Source organism: Fistularia commersonii, chromosome 30, assembly GCF_037954325.1.
Source record: "Fistularia commersonii isolate RoL2024-O1a breed Wild chromosome 30, RoL_Fcom_v1.0, whole genome shotgun sequence".
NCBI classification, from domain to species: Eukaryota; Metazoa; Chordata; class Actinopteri; order Syngnathiformes; family Fistulariidae; genus Fistularia; species Fistularia commersonii.
Genome location: NC_141313.1, coordinates 361,893 through 387,500, shown reverse-complemented (window position 1 = coordinate 387,500; position 25,608 = coordinate 361,893). Strand labels below are relative to the sequence as shown.

General features: G+C 57.3%; 1 protein-coding gene across 1 annotated transcript in view; it reads left to right on the top strand.

Moving 5' to 3' along the window:
- Nucleotides 1–25,343, top strand: part of sdc2 (syndecan 2) — a 27,459-nt gene extending 2,116 nt beyond the window's left edge. The window contains exons 2-5 of the mRNA XM_086178177.1: nt 19,253–19,367; nt 19,713–19,885; nt 21,539–21,668; nt 23,504–25,343. Of these exons, the coding sequence (XP_086034303.1) occupies nt 19,253–19,367; nt 19,713–19,885; nt 21,539–21,668; nt 23,504–23,667 (582 nt within the window). The 3' untranslated portion in view covers nt 23,668–25,343. The remainder of the gene's footprint in view (nt 1–19,252; nt 19,368–19,712; nt 19,886–21,538; nt 21,669–23,503) is intronic.
- Nucleotides 25,344–25,608: the final 265 nt, after the last annotated feature.

The following is a 25,608-nucleotide window of genomic DNA, read 5'->3' as shown; positions in this document are numbered from 1 at the left end:
GACACCGCAGACGGGAGCCGCCGATGACGACCATCGTAACAAAGAGGCGGTCGGTGGACGGCGGCGCCCGTCAAAGACTTCTTCTTCCTGGTTTTACCGACGCCGTGCTGCCGTCTTCTTCTCTGCCGCTTTCCGCCGTGCCGTTTGGTTTCGCCTGCTAGCTCGCCAAAAACAAACAGGAAGTGAAGGCGGAGGACGGACAGGAGGCTCCGCCCCGCTGAGGGTTGAAGGCGGAGCGCAGAGGAGCCCGCCTGGACATCCTTCCTGACCGTAGCATTGAAAAACCATTCAGGATAAAAGAAACACGGTGGGCCGGAGAGAAGATCGGTCCGAGCTTCTTCTCTGCGCTGCCTGCCGTCTTGTTTTCAGTCCTGACGCTGGGCGGGGCCTCTCAGGGCCTTTCGGGGCCTTTCGGGGCCTTTCGGGGCTTTTGGGGACTTTTGGGGGCCTTTTGGGGCTTTTGGGGGCCGTCTGCTTATCGTCCGATGGCGCCGGCCGACCGGCACCTCAAAGAGAGGTGGCACCTTCAGGATTATTCCAGTGCGGGGAAAGTCGGGGGAACGAGTTCCAGATGGACCGCGACTCCGAGTCAGCTGTGCCAGAATCCAGCGGCCAATGAGCTCGCGGCTTACTGGCCAGGGTGGCGGCGTCTTGACGACGCCCCGGGCTCTCGACGGGAAGTTTCTTGGCGTCTTAAATGTCGTCGGTGGTTTGGGAAGCCGGAGGACGTGAGCGTGCGCTCTCGCGTCCTCCGGCTGGAAGGCGCGAGCGACGTGTCTCAGCGCCTCCTGGACCGTGAACACCTGGACGGACTTCAAGAAGCACCTGAGCGAATCCATTCGGCGGCGAGGAGGCTGGTGTTCGGGGAAGAGAACTTCCACCGCAGGCCTTTGATGACTTTCAAAGCGAAGCGTCAGTCGTATTATCTCGGTCTCGCTGCTCGCGGTGCCACCAGCGCTCCGGCGCCCGGCGGGTTCCGACCTCCCGCTCAACTCGGCCGCCTGCTTCTTCTCCTCTTCCAGCCAGGTAACTCACGCCTCTCAGGAAACGCCTCCGTGGCGTTTTAATTTGGCGGGATCCAAATGTTTGAGCAGCGTCGGCGCTGAATGAAAGGCGGCGCTCGGTTGGCGTTCGCCGGGCGTCCGATGAAGAGGAAGAGGAAGAGGTGAAGAAAACAAACAGGGTTTATGAAAGCTGTCTGCAAGGACGGCTTCTGGAGATGCTGGTCGCTGCAGAAGGTGCAGATGCTGCAGCTTCTCTTGCTCTATTTTTAATGACGCTCCTTTATTTTGCATTAACCTAGAAGTGCCCCCCCCCCCCCCCTCCCCTCCCCCACCGCATCTGCTTGTGTTTTGTCTGACTGTGAAAAAGCTGCTGCCTTCTTTCTTTCTTTCTTTCTTTCTTTCTTCTTTTTTTTCCGCCCAATAAATCTGCCCCTGACACATGTGGGAACACGGTGTCTCCGGCTCGGCGGAGCGGCCCACCTCCTCGCCACCGACCGACCCTTCGGGGGAGCGGGACGCATTCATCCCCTCCCCCGACTGCCAGGCATTATGCAATCGCCTAATGGAGTCCGCAGGAGGAAGGAAGCAGGAAGCAGGAGGAAGGAAGGAAGGAAGGAAGCAGGAAGGAAGGAAGCAGGAAGGAAGCAGGAGGCAGGAGGCTGCCGGGTTGCCGAGGGCAGAGCCTCCTCGTGCCACTTTGTCCGTGCATGAACTCCAATTTTCTTACTGTTTCTTACACACACACACACACACACACACACACACACACACACACACTGGTAGACATACACAGGTCTGCCCCCCCGGATTGCTTCCCTCTTGCCTCATCTCCTTCACAGCCAGGAGACGCCACGTCCTGTCACGTGACTCATGTTCTAAGGAAACTCCATGATGGCACGCAAGGCGGCGCCTGACCCGGGTTCTCCTCAGGTTCTCCCCTGGTTCTCCCCTGGTTCTCCCCTGGTTCTCCCCTGGTTCTCCTCAGGTTCTCCCCTGGTTCTCCTCAGGTTCTCCCCTGGTTCTCCCCTGGTTCTCCTCGGGCTCCTCATGTCCCACACTCGCATGAGACCCCGATGTATCCCAAAATAAGTGGACTACTTTGAGTGTTTGTTTACATTCGTTCATTATCTACACCAGTTATCCTGCAGTCATGGTGGGGGGGCGGATCTTCTCCCAGATGTTCCTCCTGGACCAATCATAGAGCCACTTACAGAGACATACAAGTATTCCCACGTCATGGATACAACCACTCACCGCCGCCCCGGCGACAGGATGACTGATGCACGTGATGAATGGATGAATGGATGAATGGCGACGGGCGAAGACGCAGGAAGATGTGTGATGTCACTTCCTGCTCTGCTATTAGGCTCTTTATTTTCCCATGCTTGGATCTCAGGAACCCACTTGGAGCGAGTAAACCAACATCTGCAGGATGTGTGTGTGTGTGTGTGTGTGTGTGTGTGTGTGTGAGGAGGTGTTTTGCGCCCCCCCTCGTCTTGTTGACAAGCCGGTGGATGTTGTCGCTGTGGCAGCGACTCCAGGGCGCCATGAGAGGACGCAGGTGTGCTCGCTGTCGGGGGGTTCAAACCGAGCGCGGCAGGAAGTGCCGCCATCTTGCCGTCCGACCCGGCCACGTAGAGCGGAGAGGAGGAAAATATTTACCCTCCTCGCTCTTTCATCCCGTCTCGTTCCCACCCTCCTCCCCCTTTCCCTGCTCCCCCTCCCCCGATTTAATTAGCTTAGCAAATGGAAACTTCCTTGGCAGTGCCTCGGTGGAGGGGTTTGTGGTTGTGACAAAAGAGGGAAGGGGGTGCCGGCGGGGGCGACGGCGGGGGCGACGGCGGGGGCGACGGCGGGGGCGGGGGTATCAACCACCACCCCCACCCTCCGCCCGTGTCAGGATGTGTGTTTTCTTCCTCTCTTTCTTTACTGCCTCCATCTAGCCTTTTTGGGAGGGGGCAGGAGTGTGAACCGGGGTCTTCCACTCGCTGTTTGGATTGTTTTTTCCCAAGCTGGGTGTGTGTGTGTGTGTGTGTGGGGGGGGGGGGGGGGGGTCGCTTCGCCACTTAGCAGGCAGAGTGGCGAACCGGCGCCGTTCCCGACCACCAATCCGGTCGAAGCCCCGCTCCGGCCTCACCACGGAGGTCCCTGCTTCCAGCTGAGCTCTGAGCCTTCACTTCCAAATGGAAGGTGTGTGATTTGTCCCCCGTCCTCCAGCAAGGCACCAGCCCCCCCGCGCTCCCAATGCTATGGCTAGCACGTAGCGTGGCCGCTCTGCCGCCGTCGGCGTGCCAACGAGCGCCTGGAACCTGCAAGGTGTGAAAGCGGTGCACGGGTGCAGAACATGTAGCATTCCTTGAAATGTCCAGCAGTGTGTCTGCCGTGTCTGGGACGGCAGACCAAAGGTCTGCGGTTCAGTCCCGACTCCTCTCCGCCCACCCAAGTGTCTTTGAGCGACACGCCGAACCTCAAGCGCCTCTCAGCGCGAGCGTGCGAACGGGCGGTTGTTATCTAGTGTAAAGTGCTTTGAAAGGGACATTTATTGAGTATCATCATCTTCCTGAATCTGGTGTTTTAGCTTTTCGCTCCGAGCAGAATGTGTTTATTAAAGCGCAATGTGGTCGATCAAAAGATGTTTCCCATAAATACAGTATATCGTCCCCGAAAGGTATCGGCGGCGTGCTCGGTGTTTATGCAGATGATGTCATTTGCTTCGCATCTCCCCGAAAGCCCGTTCCCGTCTTCTGTCCGGACCAATTTTCTGAAAGTCATAAATCAATAATTTTCCAGGACCCGCATGATATTGCTTTTCATCTCGCTAATGGTGGGAAAATCTCATGGATGATTGTTTGTCTCGCACTTGTGATAAAAAATAGAATCAAAGCGGCGACTTGAGCCGTCCTTTTCCATTCTCCTGACAAATGATTCAAAACGATCGGCTAATCGCTTTATTAATCACAAGCTGCGGCGGCGACGAGACACCGGCGACATTTCCATCAAGCCATCGGACTCCCATTGGGAGCGCTTCTCCGCCTCAGGACAGCCGGGCGGTCCCGATGAAGCCCCGCCCCCTCGGCGGTCAAACCCTGTAACTTGTCGACCTGAGTGTTTACTCGCCGCATGTAGAGCGATGAGGGGGACGCCAGCGATGGAGCGCCACCGCGCCTCGTCCCCTCGTCCCCTCGATGCGTGGAGTCGTTTTGGCCGAAGGAAGCCGGGTTTAAACTCCTCCGAATATTCGGTGCCTGTTTTTGTTTGCGAGGGCTCGGCGGCGCAGGCTCCGCCCCCAAGGGAACGCCTGCGGCTCGTAATCGTCTCTTTTCTTACCTCGGCCGAACCCGACCCGGCCGTCCAGGAATGCCGGCGAGGGGAAAAAAAAAAAAACCTTTCCAAATAAATAAATAAATGTAAGAGACAGCGAGCCTTTTCATTTCAGCTCCGGTTTCCTGCTTCCAATTCCTCCGAGAGGAAACGGCTGTTTTTGTCTCGGAGGAAACGGGACCCGGGATCGGCGTCCAGATGTGAGACGTCTGTTTGGAGGCGCGTTAGCGAGTTAGCCGAGCGCCGCCGACTCGCTGAAAAGACGAGGTGTCGGTATGTTTAGACGCATTTCTGGGCAAAACGTGTGAATTAATCCCGTAATCCTTGCAAAGCAGACTTTTAAGGAAGGGCGACTTTTCCTCGCCTCACAACGTGACGCATCCCTGATTGTTTGTTTGGACTAAAACCACTCAGCGTGTCGGTCCTTCAGCCCGTCTCAGCTCTTTGAAATGTCCGACGACATCACGCCACTTCTTACACAATCCCCCCCCCGGGCCGTGGCGACGCGTGAGATTACAGGGCGTGTTTTTTTCATCTGGATGATAATCTGATGACGGTGCCGCACCTCTTGTTGAAAGAGCGGCGGGGGGGCGATGGTAGCGCGGTGTGGAATCGCTGCGCTGTTACCGACTTCTTCGCCGAGGTTTCCGGTCAACCGCTTCTCTGTGGCGAGGAAACGCCATTGACAGATAGAGGTTCTCCAGGTCACCATCTCAGCAGCGGAAGGAACCCGGGGTCTGCCGGGGGGGCGAGCTAGCCGCTAGCTCCTCTTTAGCCGGGATGCTAACACAAGATGGCGCGGCCGTCCGACTCCCTGTCCCGGGTTCGCGGTCGTGACCGGCTCCGGCGGCAGAGATCCATACGCCCGGAAGCTTCTCTGCGGAGGTTCCTGCGGCCCGGTCGCCCCGGGGAGGCGTCAGCGTCACACACCCGCTGCGACCGCGCAGCCGCCCTGATGGGGAAGTTTCAGGCAACCGTTTCCAAGCAAACAGGCGGCGCCGGCCGAGCATCTCCACGCTGCTCGACACGCTGCAGGCGGAGCTTTCATCGCACAAACACCATCAAAGGGCCGGCCGTGCAGCGAGCCCTCCCACCCCCATCTACCCACACACACACACACACACACACACACACACACACACACACACACAAACACACACACACACACACACACACACACAGATAAGGCCTCTCACAGAGATGGTAGCCAAGGCCACATCCTCACTCTTGTAATGGTTGAAGTGTTTTTCATGGGGTCCCGGGGGCAGGCTGTGTGTGTGTGTGTGAGTGTGTGTGTGTGTGTGTGTGTGTGTGTGTGTGTGTGTGTGTGTGTGTGTGTGTGTGTGTGAGAGCTTGGGGGGGGGGATTCTGCCTTTGAGGCTGCTTTGTAGGCAGATGAAGATGAAGAGTTGGGTCTCATCCTTGGCGCATCTCAGTAGCTCCTTGGCGGTTGGTTGGTGTGTAAAGATGGCCGCTGGAAAGAAGCCCCGCCTCCCGGACGCTGCGGGCGAGAGGAGCTCCAGGAGACCCGCTGCTGGTACCGCACTCAGGGTTTGGAGGCGTGAACTCAACTCTGCAAAGGTCTGCGGTTCAGTTCTTTGAGTCCCGGAGGAGAAAGTGTTTCTGCTCCGTCCTTCCGGTATCCAAAAGCATCCAGTAGATCGGAGGGCCGGATGATGGACACGTGACCCGTCTAGATGAGGCTCCGCCCCTCGCCCGCCGCGGCGCCTCGGCCTTCTCGTGCGGCGCTAAGAAAACAGCAGATCCTGGCAGTTTCCGTTCCAGCGGCTCAGCGGTCGTTGGGAGCTGAGGTTCCCCTGCAGATGGTGGTTCTGAGCGCGGTGAAGCTCAGCTCGGCCCAGGAGGCCTTTGGAGGAGATCTGGTCGGACCTTCGGAGTTCTGTGCCGGAGGGTCTTCTGTTGTCCTTCCTCCGGGCCACTTTGTCCCAGAGCGAGGCGGCGCCGAGATGTTCGGCAAGCGTCCTCGCCGGCTCGTCCTGAAGGCTCATCTTCTCCGAAGCGGACCTCGGTCAGGTCGGTCCGGGCGGCCCGGCCGTCCCGGTCGTCCCGGTCGTCCCGGTCGTCCCGGTCTGCCCGGGCTCGGAGCTCTGTTGTTTTCAGAACCTTTGCAGAGAGAGACGCCGCCGTCTTCTCCAAAACCGCACATTCTTGTGGAATTACAGCGCGGGGGAAGAGCTGGAAGGGCCGGGCGGCGGAGGAGCCGGCTTTGGCAGGAGCGTCCAGATCCATTTTTAGTTCCAGTGGGGGGGGAGGGGGGGAGCCCGAAGCCCCGCCTGCTGCAGCGTCTGCGTGAACGCGTCCTCGTTTGATTTATAAAAAGCAGGCCGTCCTCGTAGGAGGTCGCCGGGGTTCATCGAAGATCTTCCTCGGAGCCACGCCGGACGTTCGCTCCCGCTGGCGAGCCCCGCCTCCTCCGCCATCCTGGTGTTTGGGCGCCGGCAGCTGGCGTGCATATGGAGGACGCGGGGGGCGGAGCTTCATGGGGCGGGCGGGACTCCGGCGGGACTCCGGCGGGACGCCCCGAAACCTCCACTTCTTGTAGGTTTATTGTCTGGACGGCCATCGGATTCACCAGATCTAATGGACAAAAGTGACTTTGAATAAATCAAGTGATTAAAGAGCAGAATTATGGCTCCGCCTCTGAATCGTGGAAAAACGATGCCTCCATTTTAATTCACGTCCCGTCTCGGGTGCATTCAAGCCCATCCATTGTTTGGACGCGGCGCCGGTGTGGTCGTGCGCCAGTAATTAGACGCTGTGATTGAGGTGCGGTGACATCAGTAATCCTCCGCCCGCCGTGACCAGACCTCCTTTATGTTTGACGTATTTGTTTTTCGTCTTTCCCCGAAAGCATTCATTCATTTCTTCTGCGCTGACGAGCGTTCACCCTCTCATCCGCACAGTTTCAGGTCTCCTATGAAACCTCCTTAAACTGTTTCAAAATCCTCCTTCTGACCCGCTGCAGGCCGTGTCTTTGCAAAACTCTGCTTCTAGCTTATTTTTTCTGGCCGCCGGACGGACGCGTGTCTGGCGTCCAGATGATCCGAAAGACGGGCGTAGCTCCGCCTCCTCGGCCCGCAGACGTGGGGCAAGGAGGGAAAACCGGCGGAAAGATCTGATCCCCCCGCGTCGACCCAAAAACGGATCGGAGAAATAAATCGCGGCCGGTTCTCGTGACGACGTGGACGTATCCTGGGATGGAGGCGCGGCGTTCCGTCAGCAGATCACGACTGCGCTCCGTCTCTGATTTGAATAAAATCGGATTACGGCGTCTCAGAAGGCGCTCGGCAGCTGCGGTTCTTTATTTATTCAGCATCAGATGGCGAGAGCAGGACTCTCAGGGAGGGGAAAGGCGTCGGCGCCGGAGGAGCCTCATTCTGAGCACGGCGCCCCCTCTGGCCGGGGGGGAAAACACCTCACTACTTCTTTTCACCCCATCAGATAAGCGAGCAGGCTGGCCGGCTGACCCGAGGCCTCGCGTTGTGTCATGCCAACAGTGTTGACACACACACACACACACACACACACACACACACACCTGTGCCAGCAGGCATACAAACAGGCGTGCTGCTGGTCAGGATTAGCCCCTGGCTAATGGGATCAGAGATCACCGCCTGCTGCCGCTCCCCTGTCATCTCCAGCTCCCTCCACCCTCGTTCCTGCTCCTCCTCGTAATCGGCCACCTCGGCGTGGTCGCTCCCCCCCCCCCCCCCCCCCACGGCCGCACCCACGGCCGCCACTTGCACTTTCGCTCGCAGCTACTTCCACTTTGTTTTGGATTAGCAGATTAGCATAGCGTTCTTGCGGTCCCCTGGCCCCCCCGGCTCAAAAATCCTCTTACGCCGAGGCCGGGATAAGAATTCAATTGCTCCGACGTGGCACCGGAGTCCTTCCTGCCGGCCGCTCGCACGCCATCGCCCATCTGCTTCGCTTTCCCTGCGACCCCGTTTCACTTTCATCTCAGGTGATAAAGGGAAAAAAAACCAAAAATAAACGTCTCCTCCCGCCATCCTTTTGCTTTCGGCGTGCATGCGGGCATCACGTGACCCACATGTGGTCGTAAATATTGGTGGGGCTCTGATAAGGCGAGCTGCAAACCACGCGGATAAGATAAACCAGGCCACACACACACACACACACCCGCTATATTTGTGGTGTTTTATGTAGTGAGGAAGAACTCTGACCCCCGTAATCCTCGCCGGCTTTGGTGTCACGGTGTTAATGACGTGGTGGCCCAGGGTTTTATTTCTTCCTTTTTACACATAAAAACGTGGCTGAGGCTGCGGCGCTGCACGGCCGGGCAGCAGGTTCACGGAAGACATGGCCGCCGGCGAGTGGCGTGACGGAAAACATGGAGGTGAGACAGGATGTCTGCGTGACACCCTTCACTGGACAGTCATGGAGCCGACTGACTCACACACACACACACACACACACACACACACAACCATCAGCTCATCATCAGCTGTACACACAAACCTCTCCATGACAGCTGATTGGGTAATTGCCTTTCCCCGTTCCAAAGGGTGTGACTGAGCCGACCGCCACCTTATTGTCGCCCCACAGTTTGATTGGCTCAGATCCGGTCTGGGTCACATGACGGGTGATTGACAGCCCCGGCTCGCCTCGCCACAAACGCTCCGCGCGCCGTAGTTCCGGCCACAGACGCTAAAACACGACCGGTGATTTTAGAAATTTACTAGAGCCTCGTTTGAGGCGAGCCGACGAGGTGAGATCCTGAATCCTCCTCCTCCTCAGGACCCAGGTGGACCCAGGTGGACCCAGGTGGACCCAGGTGGACCCGAGCCGGACGTGTCAACGCAACTACAGCTAGCGGAGCGCTAGCTAATGGGCCACGGCTGCACATGCACGATATTCATTTCGATATGTCTGCTCTGGCTGCACGCAAGCCTTTCCAGGATTAACCCAGCCCATGGTGTGTGTGTGTGTGTGTGTGTGTGTGTGTGTGTGTGTGTGTGTGTGTGTGTGTGTGTGTGTGTGTGGTAACACTAGAGAGGGCCATGCATGAGCACCACGTCCCTGCACAGGTTAAAGCTATATATGTACTAGCGTGATCATCGTGCCGCTCATGTTGCACTACTTGGTGCCCTTGTGTGTGTGTGTGTGTGTGTGTGTGTGTGTGTGTGTGTGTGTGTGTGTGTGTGTGTGTGTGTGTGTGTGTGTGTGTGTGTGTGTGTGGCACAGGTGTTTGTATGCACAGCAGAGGTTTATATAACAAACCTAATAGGCCCCAGCTGGACGGCGTGCTCTGCCCTTCGCTGTCTTCGGCCGACAGAGGCCGCGTTTCCCGGCCGATCAGTTTCCTGGTGTAAAAAAAGGCCGCCGTTCTCCGGCGTCGGGGTTTTTGCTTTCCACGTCGCCTATTCCCGGTCCTGGTCAGCTTCCTGCCTTTCAGCGACGCGTGTTTAATCAGAAACGGTTTGTAAACACTCACATATCTTCTGGTGCGTTCCTCCTGGTCTGATAGTTCCTCTGAAGGAAAGGTTTTGTATCCAAAGAAAAGAAACGGCACGGTTGTGAAGTTCAGACTGTGATTACTGTGTTATTACTGTGTTATTACTGTGTTATTACAGTGTTACTGCAGAGACCGGCCGACATTTTCGCTTTGTTGTCCTTCTGGCGCGGCCATTAATCAATATTTTCTGTCGCTGCGAGCCGCTACGGCGGCGGCGCCGAGGGAGAACGTCCAGTTCAGGAGGAAGCCGAGAACCACGGGGGCGAAGAGCGTGAGGGGGCGGGGCTTCTTCTACGGCCGAGACTCTTCAACCCGTCTGGTTTGAGCAGGGACGCCGCTCTGTTCTGGTTTTGGAAGGTGGTGTTTCTCCGCCCGCCCTGAAGCCGGAGACCGCCAAAAACCGCTTTGGTCCGGCGTGGCTGCAGCAGGTCCTCCGCTCATCCGCTTCCTCTTAGCATTCTGGTCCACGGGCGCCAGATAAAGAGGGACCTGTTTTCTCTCTGGCGCCCCCGCCCGCCCCCCCGCCTCCGCCCCCCGGGGGGTCTTGGCACCCTCGGTAAATATCCCTCCTCCTCGGCTTTTTAACGGGGAGGGTCGGCGCGTCCGGCAGCCGAACAGAGCGTGGCGTCCGATCGGGGCCACATGCCACTTCAGCGGACGGGGAGGCTGCGGGCGCACGGGCGTAGATAACGCCGCCATACGCATCTAGAGAGAGGTGGACGCCGGCGCGCATTCCTGTCCGCTGAGCCCGGCTTTGCACGGCAGGCATGAAAGAGGAGCCGGGGGCGGAGGGCCGGGGTCGGGGGGGTCACCTATATGATCCTCTCTCAGGATCAGACCCGCCGCGAGCACGTGCCCGCGCTTACACCGCCGCCGTGATATCGCCGCCATTTGCGCGCTCGTGCGCAGGCCGGCGTCCAAAATGGCCGAGGGCTCGCTCGGGTCCGTAAGGGGCCGGACCGGGGGAACTGTTGATTTCCCGCTCCAGCAGAGAAGGAGCGCTCGCTAATGTCAGACAGATGAACGTCTTCAGAACGTCCGGACGCCGGACGACGGGGCTCCGGCGGTGGCGATCCAGACGACGGGATCACGCCGTCCTGCCAGGAAGTCAACCAGGGGACGGCGCCGGTATCTTCCCTTCGGTCGTAAACGGGGCGCTCGGGCCTCGGAGGGCTCTCGGGGTTCGACGGCGCAGCCCCGGCTCCTAGAAGTCATGCTAAGACCTCCGTTTCCCTGCATTTTTGCCCCCTCCCCCCGGCCGGAGGGGAGAAATGTGCCTCGCCTCTGCAAACCCCCCCTCCCTTCCCCGGCACCAGCGGGGGCTGGAAGGTGAAGCCCGTTTCCCAGTGTGTCGGGTTTCACGGCAGACAAAGGCGCTCCCGCCTGCCTCAGAGCCCATTTAACGGGGCCCAGGAATTTACCCCGTTCCCGACTCGCGGACGGAGGAGGGCGAGGAAAGCGGGGCCGCTCGTGGTCCAGGAGGCCAGATACCACAGCTCTGAGGTATTCTCCCAGCGGCCACGTGAGCCGGCTTCATAGCTCCACGGCTCCACGGCTCCACGGCTCCACGGCTCCCCACCCAAAAAACGACCCCCATTACATTTACATTGAGCTTTGATTGGGGGCCCCGGGGAGCCGCAGACCAGTCGCTAGCAACGGCTTCCCAGTCGAAATGCCTTAGTATGTGAGGATCTCGCAGGTACGACCAGGCTGACCCCCCCCCCCCCCCCGACACGGGTGTTTTCTCGGAAACAATGAAAGCCACCGCCTTCCTTTCGGGAAGCAATACGGCGAGAGAGGAAATCATAACCGCTCTGTGTTTTGTCTGCGGGCCCGCGGAGGAAAGAAGAACAAAACAAACAATGGAGCGCGTGGTGGGAGCGGCGAGCGGCGGTCGGCAGGGTGGAAGCCCCGCCCACATGCTGACGTGGTGCACGAACAGACCGCGCGCGCCCGAAAGCGTGGAAATTCGAAGCTGATTCCGGGTTTCCGATCCGGCCGGGAAACAAAACCTCACATATGGATATCATTTCTCCGGCCGTATTTCACCGTCGTCGCGATCACGCTAACACGCTAACACGCTAACGCGCTGATGTTGAGCTTTTATATGTCGACGTATCATCTGTCACACGCTCTACCTTAGCTTCGCGTTCCAGCACGTTGATGTTATGGCTCGGCGCCGCTGACGATCTGAACCGAACATTCGGGACTTATCTGCGATTCGCAGTTCGATCCCGTCCCCGCGCTAATCCATCCTTCGGAGATGCTAACGTTTTGCAGAAAGCTAACGCACACGGAGAGGAGTGTTTCACATTCCTGCACTAAGCTGACGGTCGGCGTTGGGTGAGGAGGCCGCTGATCCGACGTGTATCGCATGACGTGGGTTTAATGCGTGAGCTCCGGCAGCTGGGCGGGCCGGTAATCCGACTCATCCTCTCTGCGAAGGCCTGCAGAGCCACGACGTTAATTCACGGCCGACGGACAAGCGAACGCGTCCTAATGGGTCCTGGAAGGTTGCGTGAGAAGCGCTTAAAGGCATTTTCATGCAAATATGAAAACTCAACAGGGAATGGAGACCTTTTTTCTCCGTGTGTTTGAGTCCCGTCACAAAGACTCTGGAGATTTTCCTGCATTTCCTGCAGCTGAACGTGGCTCGATGGACCCTGAACGCAGGAAGTTCACGCCCTGGAAGCGTGAGCGGGCGGTCCTACTTCCACGAGCGTTTGTGTTGCTGCTTCACGACACCAATGTGTTTCGTTGCTTTGTCGTACCACCTCAGTGCGGGCGGGTCGTCGTAGCGCGGCGGCGCCAAACTGACGTGACGCCGTCGGATTCGCGACACTGATCACGCAAACAGTGGAGCACATGGAGGCGGTGGTGGACCTGCAGCTCCTTCTGTGGCTTCTGGTCAAACAAAGCAAGAGAAGAGCCAGAGGAGGTTACATGTGGTGACACGCATGCTAGCATGTAGCGTGCTTACAAGTTTTTTTGTTTGTTTTTTTTAAACGGAGGGTTTGGTTGTTGTCGAGTGGCGCATTCTGTGACTGCGTTTGCTGGCGACTCGGCGGTCTGCTGATGTTTTTAGTATCAGGTCAAATGGCTCTGAACCTCATCGAAACAGGTCCTAAATAATGTACCGGGGCCCCGGGCTCGATCCCTGATGGACACCCGAAAATACCCGCTCGAGTCAAGTTGGAACCGCTGCCGGCACGTGATGGACCCGCCGAGTTTACATCCCGTCATCACTTGGCTGGAGTGCCGGGGGACGTTTTACCTCGAGTCTGGCTCAGGAAGCATACATGTCCACGGCCGACGGAGTATCAAAGGGAGAACTTTGTAAAGTAAGCCGACCCTTCTCCAGAGTTTGCATCCAGGCGGTTTCGTTGAGTCGCGGCCTCGAGCGCCCCCCCGGAGCGGATGGTCACCACAAACCGAACTGTCACGGAAAAGCTTCGCCGGGTCGAATCGGACCTTCTAGCAGAGCGTGTTTGTTGGACATAAGACTCGATGCTAGCGAAGCCAACGTGTTCTATCCGGTGCCCACTGGATGTTGGTTACTGAAGGCAAGATACCCTTTTTCCCCAGGATTGTTCCCTTCGCTCTGTTTTTCTTGACCCACTATCAGTGTCAGAAGGGGCCATATGTGCAGGCGCCCCTGGAAGTTTGGCTCGGAAACCCCTGCTGCCCCCCCCCCCCCCACCTCCCCCCCTCCTGAGGAAGGGGCTTAAGCAGTGTGGAATGTGGCGTATGCCTTTCTATGTCAGATGGCCGTTTGTTTTGGAATCGGAGACGATACAGATCTGGGCTGAACGCACCCACATGCTCGGGTTCCCGTCCGGCACAGAGGCGGCTGGATCTAATCTTCTCCAAGAGGTGGCGGCGGCGGCGGAGGACGTCCGTCCCCCCAAGACTCTGAATTTTATGTGAGGCGGTCATGAGGTGGTGCTGACGTCGCGTGATTTCGTTTGTTCATTAAAGGTTTGGTGTAAATCAGACTCGGGTCAGCTAGCTAGGAGCACAACTACATTTGCCCATAAAGCGGAAGCCGGCGTGATTTAGTGGAGGTGAGGGGTCGGGGGAGGGGTGGACACACACACACACACACACACACACACACATAGCAAGTGCTCAGTTACTCTCCACAATTCAGCTGGAGTAGCTCCAGGCCTTAAGGGCCCGGAGAGGGTTTGATTTGTGCTGACTTCCTGCAGGAGCCCCGGCCCCCCCCAGGGCCCGCAGCTGAAAAACTATCAATTAGTTCCCTATTATGTTTCTCTGGAGGGTCATAGATGTTAGAGTTGGTTTTTAAAGAGCTGGCGGGCGGACACACACACACACACACACACACACTCACACACACACAGCCTCGGCCTGTCGGAGTCACGGCGCTGCTCTGGGAATGAGAGCGTACCGGACGCTCCGCCTCCGACCCCCCCGATCCGCAGGGAAGCTCTTCTCGCCGGCGAGCGTCGGCGGTTTGTTTGTTTGTTTGCGTGGATCCCGACAGGAGTTCTCTCTCCACGGACGCTGGTCCCGCCGGATCTTCCCGTCCTTTGTGTTTTCTGTGGATGACGACACGTCTCCGTCCAGCTGTTTCCCCCCCGGCTCTCCTCGGAGGAAGCAGCTGCTCCGCCGCCGCCGCCGCTGACTCAGCTTGTGAAACCGTCCGGGTTCGTCGCTCCCGTCCTTCTTCTCCAGAAGGTCATTCTTCTCTCGGATTTACTGGGTCATGATTTCCCGCGCCGGCCTCCCGTAGCTTTACTCCAGGTGTTCTGAACAAGCGTTCTTGTCATTTTGGTGCAAATGCGTCCGTGAGCTCGTCCTCGCTCGCCGCTCGCCACTTCCTGGAAAGGACGGCTTTTTCGTTTTGAGGCGGCGGTGGAAGCAGCCGGGCTGAGCGGGAGCGTCGCCCGCCTCTTCCGCTTCTCCGAGAGAACGCCGAACACGCGTCTAAAACCAGAGCGGCGCTTCGGTCGATCCGGCCAATCAGCGGCTGTCGTCGGTCTCTCTGGGCGGAGTCTCCGCGTTCTGTCCAACTTCTCCACCACGGCCTCCACGGTCCAAACATCACCCGCTAATTCACACCAGCTTCTGCTTTATGAGCAAATGTACTTTAGCTGCTAGAAAGCTAACTCTTGCTGAGCTCTACGTGGCCCTGTGATGGACAGCTCGTCCATCCAGGTTAAGCCCCGCCTCTCGCCCTGTGATTGGCTGATGTGATTGGCTGACTGCTCGGGGGCCTCGCTAACAGCTCCGCGGCCGGCGAGGAGCGCCAGTGAAAGCCGGCGGGCCAATCTGCCCCCTTCTGCTTCGGTAATTAGGGATTAACACGTCTTACACACACACACACACACACACACACACACACACACACACACACAGTCCCCTTCATAAGGCATTCTGCTGAGATCCCACAGCTGCAAAATGAAAAAGAAAAACACCCAGCTGAGCAGCTTGTTTACAATAATCCAGGTATGACGTCACCGCAGTGCATGAAGCGCGCCGCCATCTTCTCGCCGCCATCTTTGCGCCATCATGTGCACCATCACGTGCACCATCACGTGCACCACCTGGTTTGGGGAACTTTTTAGATCCAAGTTTTCAATTGTGACCAAAAACGTGACGTCGCGTTTGTTTGGACTGGACCTCCTTCGTGTCTGTGTGTGTGTGTGTGTGTTTTCATCTCAGGCCTCATAGATGAGAGGGTAAGATAAGGATGTGTGTGTGTGTGTGTGTGTGTGTGTGTGTGTTGTGCCTTCCAGGAGCCCTCCCATACCCCCCCCTCCCCGGCCGACTCGGAGCTGAGCTAATATTTGCCGTGTTATACGTGAGAGCGGAGCGTCAACAGTCCGGACTCAGGCGCCGTGGAGATGACTCCATCTCCTCCCCCAGCAGATCCTCCATCTCCCCTCTCAGAGGAAATAAAGACACGCACGCACACACACACACACACACACACACATGCACACACACACACACCTTGTTAGAGCGCCATGAGGCACTGACATGGTGATTTTTCAAGGCTTTTAGCGTAGCGACCTTAAGGCTACAGGCTTGTGTGCGTCCACAGCCCCCCCCCTCCTCCACCTCCTCCACCTCCATCCCATTTGTCCTCCCCCGCTCTCTTTCTACTCCTTTTACTCTCCTCCTCCTCCTCCTCCTTCTTCTCCTCTGCCGCTGTGTCTCCTCCGTGGGCCGACCTCCGCTGCCCCCCCGGTCCTCGGCTTCACGCCGCCGTGGAAGGTGAGGCCCGTCGCCATCATCACCTTCATCACGCGGCGAGGAGGAGGAGGAGGAGGAGGAGGAGGAGGAGCATAAAGATCCGGAAAAAATTGGACTGAAAATAGACGTTCAGGAAGAAATCTAGGAAGAGATCAGCCACGGAGGCTGGAGGAGAGGAAACGCAAGAATTCTTCTTCTTCTCTTATTGGCTTTTCCCTTCAGGGTCTCCACAGCCAATCCACCTTCTCCATCCAACCCTGTTCTCTGGATCTCCTCTCACTCCAACTGCCTTCACATCCTCTCTCACGACGTCCATCCATCTTCTCTCTGGTCTTCGTCCTCCAGACCTCCTGCCCGGCAGCTGATATATTCACCGTCCCTACTCTGTGCATGACCTTCTCTGACCTTCTCTCCAAAACATCTAACATGTGCCGTTCCTCTGATGGACTCGTGAAACGCGAGAATTTGAGCGCTGAAGTGCGGAGGACCGTTTCTGCTCCGGGGCGGATCTGAACCTGCCCGGCAGCCGTCCGTCATCCAGGCGTCCACCTTCTGCCTCACACACACCGTCTTCAACGAACTGTGTTTGGACTCCAAGGGAAGAAGGAGAGAAGCTCGGAGAACACGGAGAGACCCCGTGCAGGAGAACCGGTCAGGAAAACCCATGAAGAGAGAACGCATGGAGAACCCAGTCCAGAACCAGAACCCCTGCGAGAAGCTTGGAGGTGGAGCCCGGAGTCGAACCCTGGTCTTCGTCGGCTCCTCTGCTCTCAGAGGCGTCCATGTTTCCTCCTCTGGATCCTTCCAAGCCCCCCTTTTCCTTTTCTTTCTTCCAAGCCACTTCAAAGTGAGCGTCCGCGACGCTCTCGTCCGCCACGGCGAGCCGCCGCCGCCGCCGAGAGCGTCGCTCCGGCGCCGCCGTCTTTGAAGCCGCGGATCCAAGAGCCGCCGGGTTCTTATTTTTAGGCCCGCCGGATCCTGACGCTAAACAGTCTCGCCGCAGCGTTTAGAAAACACTCCTCTTCAGGGCTCGCCAAGCCTTCAACATGCTAACACACTCTCGCTGATCCAGGAGCTCTGCAGGTTCTGAGGCGGGCCGAGCCCGGCAGAACCTTCCGGAGACCTTCCACGTCCGTTTGCTCCAGGAGAAGGTCTGATCACACCCTCAGGAGGACGGCCCATCTTCAGCTCGGGGAAAGAAATCAATAGATTTCACTCGACTTTAATAAAAATAGCACAGCAGTGTGTGTGTGTGTGTGTGTGTGTGTGTGTGTGTGTGTGTGTGTGTGTGTGTGTGTGTGTGTGTGTGTGTGTGGCCCTCCATCTCACAGCCTTTTTTCTGTCACCATTTGAACTTTAGCCCGCCTTCTTCTGGTCCATTGTGCTGGAGCTGCCTTTGCTCGGAGGCCCGTGGGCAGCAGGACGGGTGATTGGTTTACTATGAGGAGTGTGTGTGTGTGTGTGTGTGTGTGTGTGTGTGTGTGTGTGTGTGCGTGTGCGTGTGTGTGTGTGTGAGGGGGAGGCAGCATGGAGGAGGAGGAAGGTTAAGATAAATTTGCTTTGAACAAATTCTGTCTTTGATCAGGCGTCCGGCTGGAAAGGCTTTTCTTCCAGAAGTCAGAGGCAGTTGAGGGCGATGGAGACGCTCATTGTTCTGCTTCATCTCTTCTTTCTTTCGGGCCGTTAGCCGCCCGCGCTCCCGGCTTCTTTTGTTATGGAGAGTGCCGAGCCTCCCTTTCACGCACAAACACGTGGATGCGGCGGTAATGGCCGGAGAGCACCGCTGGGCGCGCTCGCATTAGAATGGCGAGCGCGAGCGGCGAGGCCGGAGTGCACCAATAAGCACAGATAAGAGGTGGATTAAGGCCGAGGATCCGCCTCTCCAAGACGCCAAGGGATGCCGGACGTCCCGTCCCATCCTGTCGCCGCCGAAGCGAGCGGAGAGAAGGTTCCCGGCGCCGAGCCTTCGCCTTCCGCCCGTCTTTGCTCCGTCTAAATCACAGGATTTGTGGATGGCCGTGGACTGGCAGTAATCTCCCTCCTCCTCCTCCTCCTCCTCCTCCTCCTCCTCCTCCTGCTCCCTCCATTCTTTGCGCCGCAACAAATCAGCACCTTGTTTGTCCGGCCGCATTCAGCGACGTCCTTGCCATTGTGGTGCTTTGCGGGGGGGTGAAGCTGACCGCAGATGGGCGACCACCATGTTGAATGGACGTTGCCATGGTGGCGTCCACAACTATTCCAGTCACAGCCGCTCAAGATTTACAACCGCCGCAGTCACATTCACCTGCTCACCTTTGTCTGGTTTTCTGATGACCAGGACGAGAATGACTTCCTGGTTATTCTTCTCCTGGAACGCTGTAGTGCCGGTGCCGCGCCAGGAGTCGGCGCCGGGGTTCGAGACGCTTCCTGTCTCGGAGCGACGGCGGCGGCGGCCGTGAGCGGAGACGTCACCGATGCCGAGTCCTTGAATTCCAAGAGAATGTGGACACGGAGTCGCATCGGGCCAAGAGCTCTGCAGACGTGGCCGACCCGCTGGCCGACCCGCTGGCTGACCCGCTGGCCGACCCGCTGGTCCGGCGGTGCAAGGACGGGAACAGCAACCTCGGTGTGCACGGCGTCTCCATAGAGATGCGGATCACTTCAGATCTCTCCACTCCAGAGCCCATTTCCATATTGTTGTGTTGTGCGGCGTCACGAACGGCGCTCTGGTGTATTTGGACGGGTGAAGGGCGACGCCTGGGCAGATGAACTGTAGAAACGACGGTGACTCCGGAGCTCCGCTCCTCCTCACGCTACTGACACGTGATTTACTCCGTGGCCTTGTAGTCCAGGGTCACTCCAGGCAGTAACTCCGCTCGCCGTGGGCCGTGCAAACACTCCACGGCTCGCCGTTGTTGATGTTTATGATGGCCGAAGTACTCAGGTTTCTAACGGCGCCCAGACGGGATGCTTTAGCTCCTCACAAAACCAGGGCGCAGCAAACGTACAACAGGGCCGCCGCCGAAGGTCTCCATTGTTATAACTTGCCCGCTCGCTTTAGCGATCGGCTCGTCGGGCCGCCGAAATAAAAAAGCCGGGCTCGGCGGGGCTTCGTCTCAAGGCCAAAGAGCTGCACGGACCAAATCAGAATCTGGCCAAAAAACAGATGTGCGGCGGAAGCGGCGCGAGCTCTCCGAGCTTAACGTCCCGGCGTGTCGTCTCTCTGCAGATAGCAGAAGCAGCCAAGACGTACTCCCAGGCCGACGACCTGTACCTGGACGACGCCGGCTCAGGCGGGTTCTACCCCGAAGACGATGACGACTTCAACTCAGGGTCTGGCTCAGGTAGGTGTTTGCACTCCCGAGCAAATGTTTCCGCTGCCGGCTTTGGATACCGCCGGGGCTACAGAGGGGCTTCTTACCGGTGCCACGTTGAGCACCGAAAGGTCTTTATTCACGGCCGCCTGCCGAAGGGTCCACCTGAACCCGGCGACATCGGGGCGCCGTGGAGCCGCTGAGCTCATTCAAGCTGCTTTGCCGTGTCTCCGGTGGCAACGCCGTTTGCGATCCGACCATGTGTCACGTGACCCCAAACGCCCAAAGTCGGTCGGAAAGACTCGGACGAACAAGTCGCGGTTTTGAATCACATTAGAGATGTAATAATCCACTTGCCGTCACCGCTTCCCCCAGGTGGAGGCGATGAGCGGGCGGAGGAGACGGCGACCGTCAGCCTGGTGTACATCGTGCCCAAAGAAGCAGCGCCCACCCAGGACTCCACCAAAGACTTCACCCCCAAGGTGGAGGCGGCCACGGTCAAAGAGAAGGCGGGCGACAGCGTGCCCAGGAAGCCCTTCAGAACAGAGGTGAGGAAGGGAAGGGGTTTCCAATGGAGTCGCCACCGGGACGGGAGAGCGAAGGGTTGTCCGTCTCTTCACCAGGCCTTGCGACGGGCCGAGGCCGACGTAGATAATATAAGGACCCGTGGTGGATGGAGGGCGTAGAAGGATGGTGCTCAGCAGCTGCAGGCACGGCTCCAGTGAAGGAGTTTTGACAAAATTGAGGTGCGATGAGCCGTAATTTCATGCGATATCCGTCATGATGGGTAGCGACGCCGGCTCCCCGTCCAGCTGACCCAACGTGCCATGAAATCCCCGCTAATGCCGGAGAGTCTCTGCTGTCGGGATCGCAGATCCCGCGCTCATCTCTGTCCGCTGGCGTTTCTGCTGAGCTGTAAATGACGGAGGATTTGAGCCCCTCCCTGACGTAATCACATATTCTGGATCCGTCCTGGACGGAGGTCTCGCCGCACCGCCCGTCGCCGGACGTCACCGGACATCTGTTGGGGATTATTCCGCCGAGCGCTCGGCGCCAGCCGGGCCGACCTGCTGCCCCGCTCTGTTTTACCCGGTTCTCCTCCGTGGCTTTGCCCCCGTGAGGCTCGGACGCCTTCGCGACTTTCGCCTCCCTGGTGTTCGGGCTCAGCGATGCTCGCCTTACGTACCTGAGCGGGTAAGTCATGGTTGTTAGCCGTTCACCAACCAGAGCGCTGCGCGGCGTTCACTGCCAGGTACGGCGGCAGACAACAAGCATGCAGGACCTGGCGTTAAGGGCAAGTCTAAGACAGGCTCGCTCGTACGCAGCCACACATTACGCACTTCTTTATCGTCGTTTCTTGACAAACCCGGAGCTTCATATTTACACACCCCTGGAGAAGCGTCTACTCTTGGGGTGCAGCACAGCTGCAGGAATGTGAGGAAAAAAGAAATGTGTGGAAAATAGAAACTCCGCTTTTATTTAGGTTCGGTTTAGAAGTCGCACAGATGTTGACGTGACGCTCCAGGTGCGACGCAACGTGACAATAAAGGGAGGCTGTTTGTGACGACGATTTCACTTTTGGTCTGGCGGTCGATGCATCGCGGTGAGGACGGGCTTCCGGGGCATCTTCTCCTGTGTTTACCCCCCCGATGGGATACCAGGGGCGTCACATCTGGAAGGAGCAGGAACTGTCCGGTGCGTGACGTGCCGCCGGCGCGTGTCTCGAATTGATGCCCCTTTGGTTATTTCCAGCGGGTCCTCAAGGTTTCCTGACCGAGAAAGGGACGGAAAAAGGAGGGCTGGGAGATGGAGCGAGGTCCGGAATGTCTCCGACGGCGGCGCCTTCCTTCCAATCCAGACACAACTCCGCCGTTCCAGCCCCGGTTTCCGCCGCCGACCGTTTCCCCGGGTTTCCGTCGCCCAATCTGCTCGGGACATCTTGGCTCGTTCCGCCTTTTTCCCTCCGACGAGGCCGGCCTGTAATTGCGAGGCGGATCAGTTAAGATCTCTCACATTCGGCCGAATGTTTAGCGGTGATGAAACGGGAAGTCCGGGTCGAAGCCCCGCCCCTCCAGATGGACAGGAAGAGAAGCCTTGAATGACAGGACGTCTGAGAAAAAACCAAAACAAATCAGTTTGTGTCCGTCAGTAAAGCAACCGCAAAGCCCATCCTCCTCCTCCTTGTGTTTTCCCGACCCCAGGCTCCGGCGCCAGTCACAGAGGACCTGCAGAGGAACCAGCTGACCAGCACCACCAGCGCCCCCGGGTCCCCGCAGGAGGCCATCGAGGTCCGCACCGAGAACCTCTTCCAGAGGACGGAGGTGTTGGCAGGTACGTTTCCGAAAGAGCCCGAAGGTTTAGGGCGAGGGGGAACCGGGGAGCTGCGAAGAAAACGGGAAGGCGTGGAAGGCGGCGAGAGGCCGGCCTTTTCTCCGGGCCGACGCCTTCGACACACTGACTCCCGGCCGTTTGGCTCCGGAGAGAGAAGACGATTAAGTTAATCCGTTAATATCCAGGTCGGCCGTTGGGCCAGTTGGCTGCCACGGCGGCACCGGACCGCCTGCGTGAGCAGCCGGCGCCACGTGAGGCGTGAAGGAGGCGGAGACTCAAGTCTCCACGCTCATTTCTACCCCGACCCGGAAGTTTCTGCCCCAAAGAAAAGGGAGAAAAGTCAAACGCTCGAACGGGCGACTCGTCCGGCATCTAGGCTGACGAGCTGCTCCACAGTAACGGAGGGGCCGCTGTCACCGTGGTAACGCACTGATTTCAACCCGTGACCGGCCCGTGCGGGACGGCCACATCCCGAGGACGGTTTCACCGCAGTGATGCCGACTCGCGCCGACACCTCACTTTCATCTCCCGGTCGCTACTCGCTTTTTAATGATATCTGACGCTTTTCTCCATGACAAGTGAAAAGGAAGCAGCGGCCAATCAGGCGCCGCGGCTCGGCTCGGAGGTCGCTGCGACCTCGCCGAGGGTTTCGGCCTCACCAAACCTAGGAAAGGCCTTCGGACGGCTCGGAGGGAGGCGACCTGTTGTCCGCAAAGAAATGAATGAAATGCGGCGCTGGTCTCCATTTAGCCTCGCGGGAAAAATGCCTGAAAGAAACCATGAGCGCAAATCATCTAAAAGGACGTCGAACGATGGGACGGTTATTTTGAATTGTCGACTTATCTACTTATTGGTTGTCAGCGTGGCTCGCTGGCGTCTTCGCTCCCGCCCCGTCTTCTCCCCAGAATAGTTTCCCCGCAGCAGAGCGAGTTGTTTTTCCTCGGCGGGACCTTGCAGAGTTCACGGCGTCGCAGGAGTTTTGTTTTTTTCCTGAGGAGAGTCTGTTCGCCGTCTTTGAATCCGCTGCTCGCCGTCTGAGGCGGAACATTGTTTGGCACCTCACTTCTCGCGCCGTTGTGATGTCTAACTGGCGCCGGCAGTATTGAAGAGCGACATCAACAAGGACAAATCAAGACAGACCCCCCCCACACACACACACACTCACACACACTCACACACACACTCCTGCTGACAGCTCCGCTCACATCTCCCGCCCACTGCCGGGGAACGTTTCATCTTCCTGTTTTGTTGAATCTTCACAGATAGAGCGCCAAAAAAAATGTTTTCCTTATGAATCCGAACAAAGTGCGTCCTGATTAAATGTGCCCGGAATCCACGGCGTCGTGTCGGCCGCCCTCGTCTTCCTCGGCTCCTCGGCCCGTCCGCCCGCCCCTCCAGATTATGCAGATTACTCTTGTCGTCCGTGTGTTTGTGTAACGGCAGGCTGTTTTAGACGACTAGCTGCAGAGAGGAGCGACACGTGTTTTTGTGGGTTCTATTACCCGCGATGCCTTACTGGCGGTCCGCACGGAGCGACTCGCTACGGAGCTACGAAGCTACGAAGCTTCAAAGCTACGGAGCTACGAAGCTACGGAGCTACGTAGCTATGAAGCTAAGTCGTCGTAGCTATGAAGCTACGTAGCTACGAAGCTACAGAGCACTGTCACGCCGTCGCTCTGGGGATGGCGAGTAGAGTAAACTCCCGTTTTGAGAACTAGCGAGGAGAGTCCACCAAGAAATATCACCGTACTTCCCTTGACGCGCCCCTTTTCCCGAGAGCGTTCCCCCCTCCGGCTCGCCGACGAGCGCTAACGCTTTCCTCTCCTCTGCCGCAGCTGTGATCGCGGGAGGCGTGATCGGCTTCCTGTTCGCCATCTTCCTCATCCTCCTCCTGGTTTACCGCATGAGGAAGAAGGACGAGGGCAGCTACGACCTCGGCGAGAGGAAACCCTCCGGCGCCGCCTACCAGAAGGCCCCGACCAAGGAGTTCTACGCGTAGAACGGCGACTCCCTGCAACAGAGCAACAGATCGGCTGTCCGGGAGAGAGAGATAGAGAAAGAATGGGAGAGAGAGAGAGAGAGAGAGAGAGGAAGGGAAGGAGAGGAAGGCGGCCCAGCAGCCGTCAAGCTGATCCAACCCAACAGGAAACCACAAAAACGTTACAAAGCTGAATTTAAGGCTAAAAACAAAACAAATAAATAGCATAAAGGAAAGCTTTTTTCGCTTAGAGCATCGTAATTAAGACCTTTTTTTTTTTCTTTCTTCCTTTTTAAAGAAACAAACCGACGCCCTCTCGTCGGCGAGGCTTTTACTTTGGAGGGTCTGAGAAGGAAGCCGACCGCGGCTTCTGGCGCTCCGTCTCTTCTAACTGTAGCGGTGAGACGTTTGGAAAGAGAGAGAAAAAACAAACGTTAATTATTCCGTATCGATCCGAACGTTTTCCTTTCACTTTTCTTTTGATCTTCTTCGTCCTAGCATGTCCGGTGTTTAAAAAAAAAAACAAAAAAAAACAAAAAAAACAGGTGTACGACGTTAATTTATCTTTTCTCCGATGTAAAGAAATGACAAAAAAAAAGAAGAAAAAAAAGGAGACGCCTTCGTAGTTCTGATGAGGCTCCTCGTCTTCATATTAACGCTGTTAACGGTCGATGTAAATGCCCCCCCGCCCCTCTTTCAGGTTACAATGTTTATTTTTTTATTTTTCTTTCATTTCTGGAGGTCAGCGTGAGCGTCCCCTTCCTTCTTCGCTGTTTTCTTTTCCCATTTTTCCCTCTTTCCCTCTATTTTTCTCTGACTGGGGTTTGTTTTTCCCGCCTGGGGAACTGCTCTTGGAAGGGATGGCGAGGAGGAGGAAGCAGGAGTGTGTCGGGGTGTCGTGGATCGAGGGGGTTCTCTTTTTTTTTTTCTGTTCCCGTTCTTTATTTCAGCCCGTCACCGCCTCCCCGTCGCACCCACGCTAGGCTAAGCTAGGCTAGTTAGCTCTTCATCCTCCGCTCTCTCGCTTCCACAATCTTTTTTCAAAGACACCCGAGAGAGTCGGCGGTGGGAGAGCCAGAAAAACATGGCCGTCACCATCGGCGTAACGTCCGGCCACGTCCCCTCCGTCACGGCAGGTTGCCTTTTTTTTTTCTTATTCAATGTGAAGCGGGAGCGGCGCTGGCGGGCGGCGCCGCCGGGAGTACCAACCCCGGCGCCGCTCGCCGCCTTCGACCGTCTCACGGGACCCGAGGTACTGAACTCCAAACAACCCAAAGACTCACAGTGTTTCCTGCACCCGCCCGGCCACATCATGTTGTTTCCTTCTTCTTCACCCTTTTTTCTGTATTAGAGACCTGACCTTTGAGTCCAATTGCTTATTAGTATATATATATATATACATATATATATATATATAAAAAATATATGTATGTATATATATATAAAGATATATAAAGATATATAAGTGTATATTCACAAATGTTTTAAACCTTCAAAGTGCCTACTATTTTTGGAAATGAGTGCGCTCGCAGGGGAGCGCGCGGGCGGTTGCGCGCTCGGAGCGGCGGCGTGAGCGACGGGCATCCTGTGCGCACGGACGACTGTAACGGTAACTTTTTTTTAGTCTTACAGAAGCTGACAGTATTGTACCTATAAGTTGAAACAACACTACTGAATAAACATTGTGGCCTAATATCCAACCCCCCCCGCCGCCGCCTGTTTCTTCTTTCCCGCCGACGATAACCGCGGCACGTTAGCGTAAAGACAAGAAGCGGCTAGCAGCTGCTGCCGCCGCCGCGGCCACCGCCGCCTCCTCTGGGCCGCACGGAGGAGTATCTGCTGCAGAAGGAACCTCGTGACCGGAGTGTGGGCGGCGAAGATTATGAATGGATGAAAGAAATAGACGGGAAATGGTGTCCACTTACCGAGCGCTAACGTCACGTTCGGTTTCACGGCGCTACA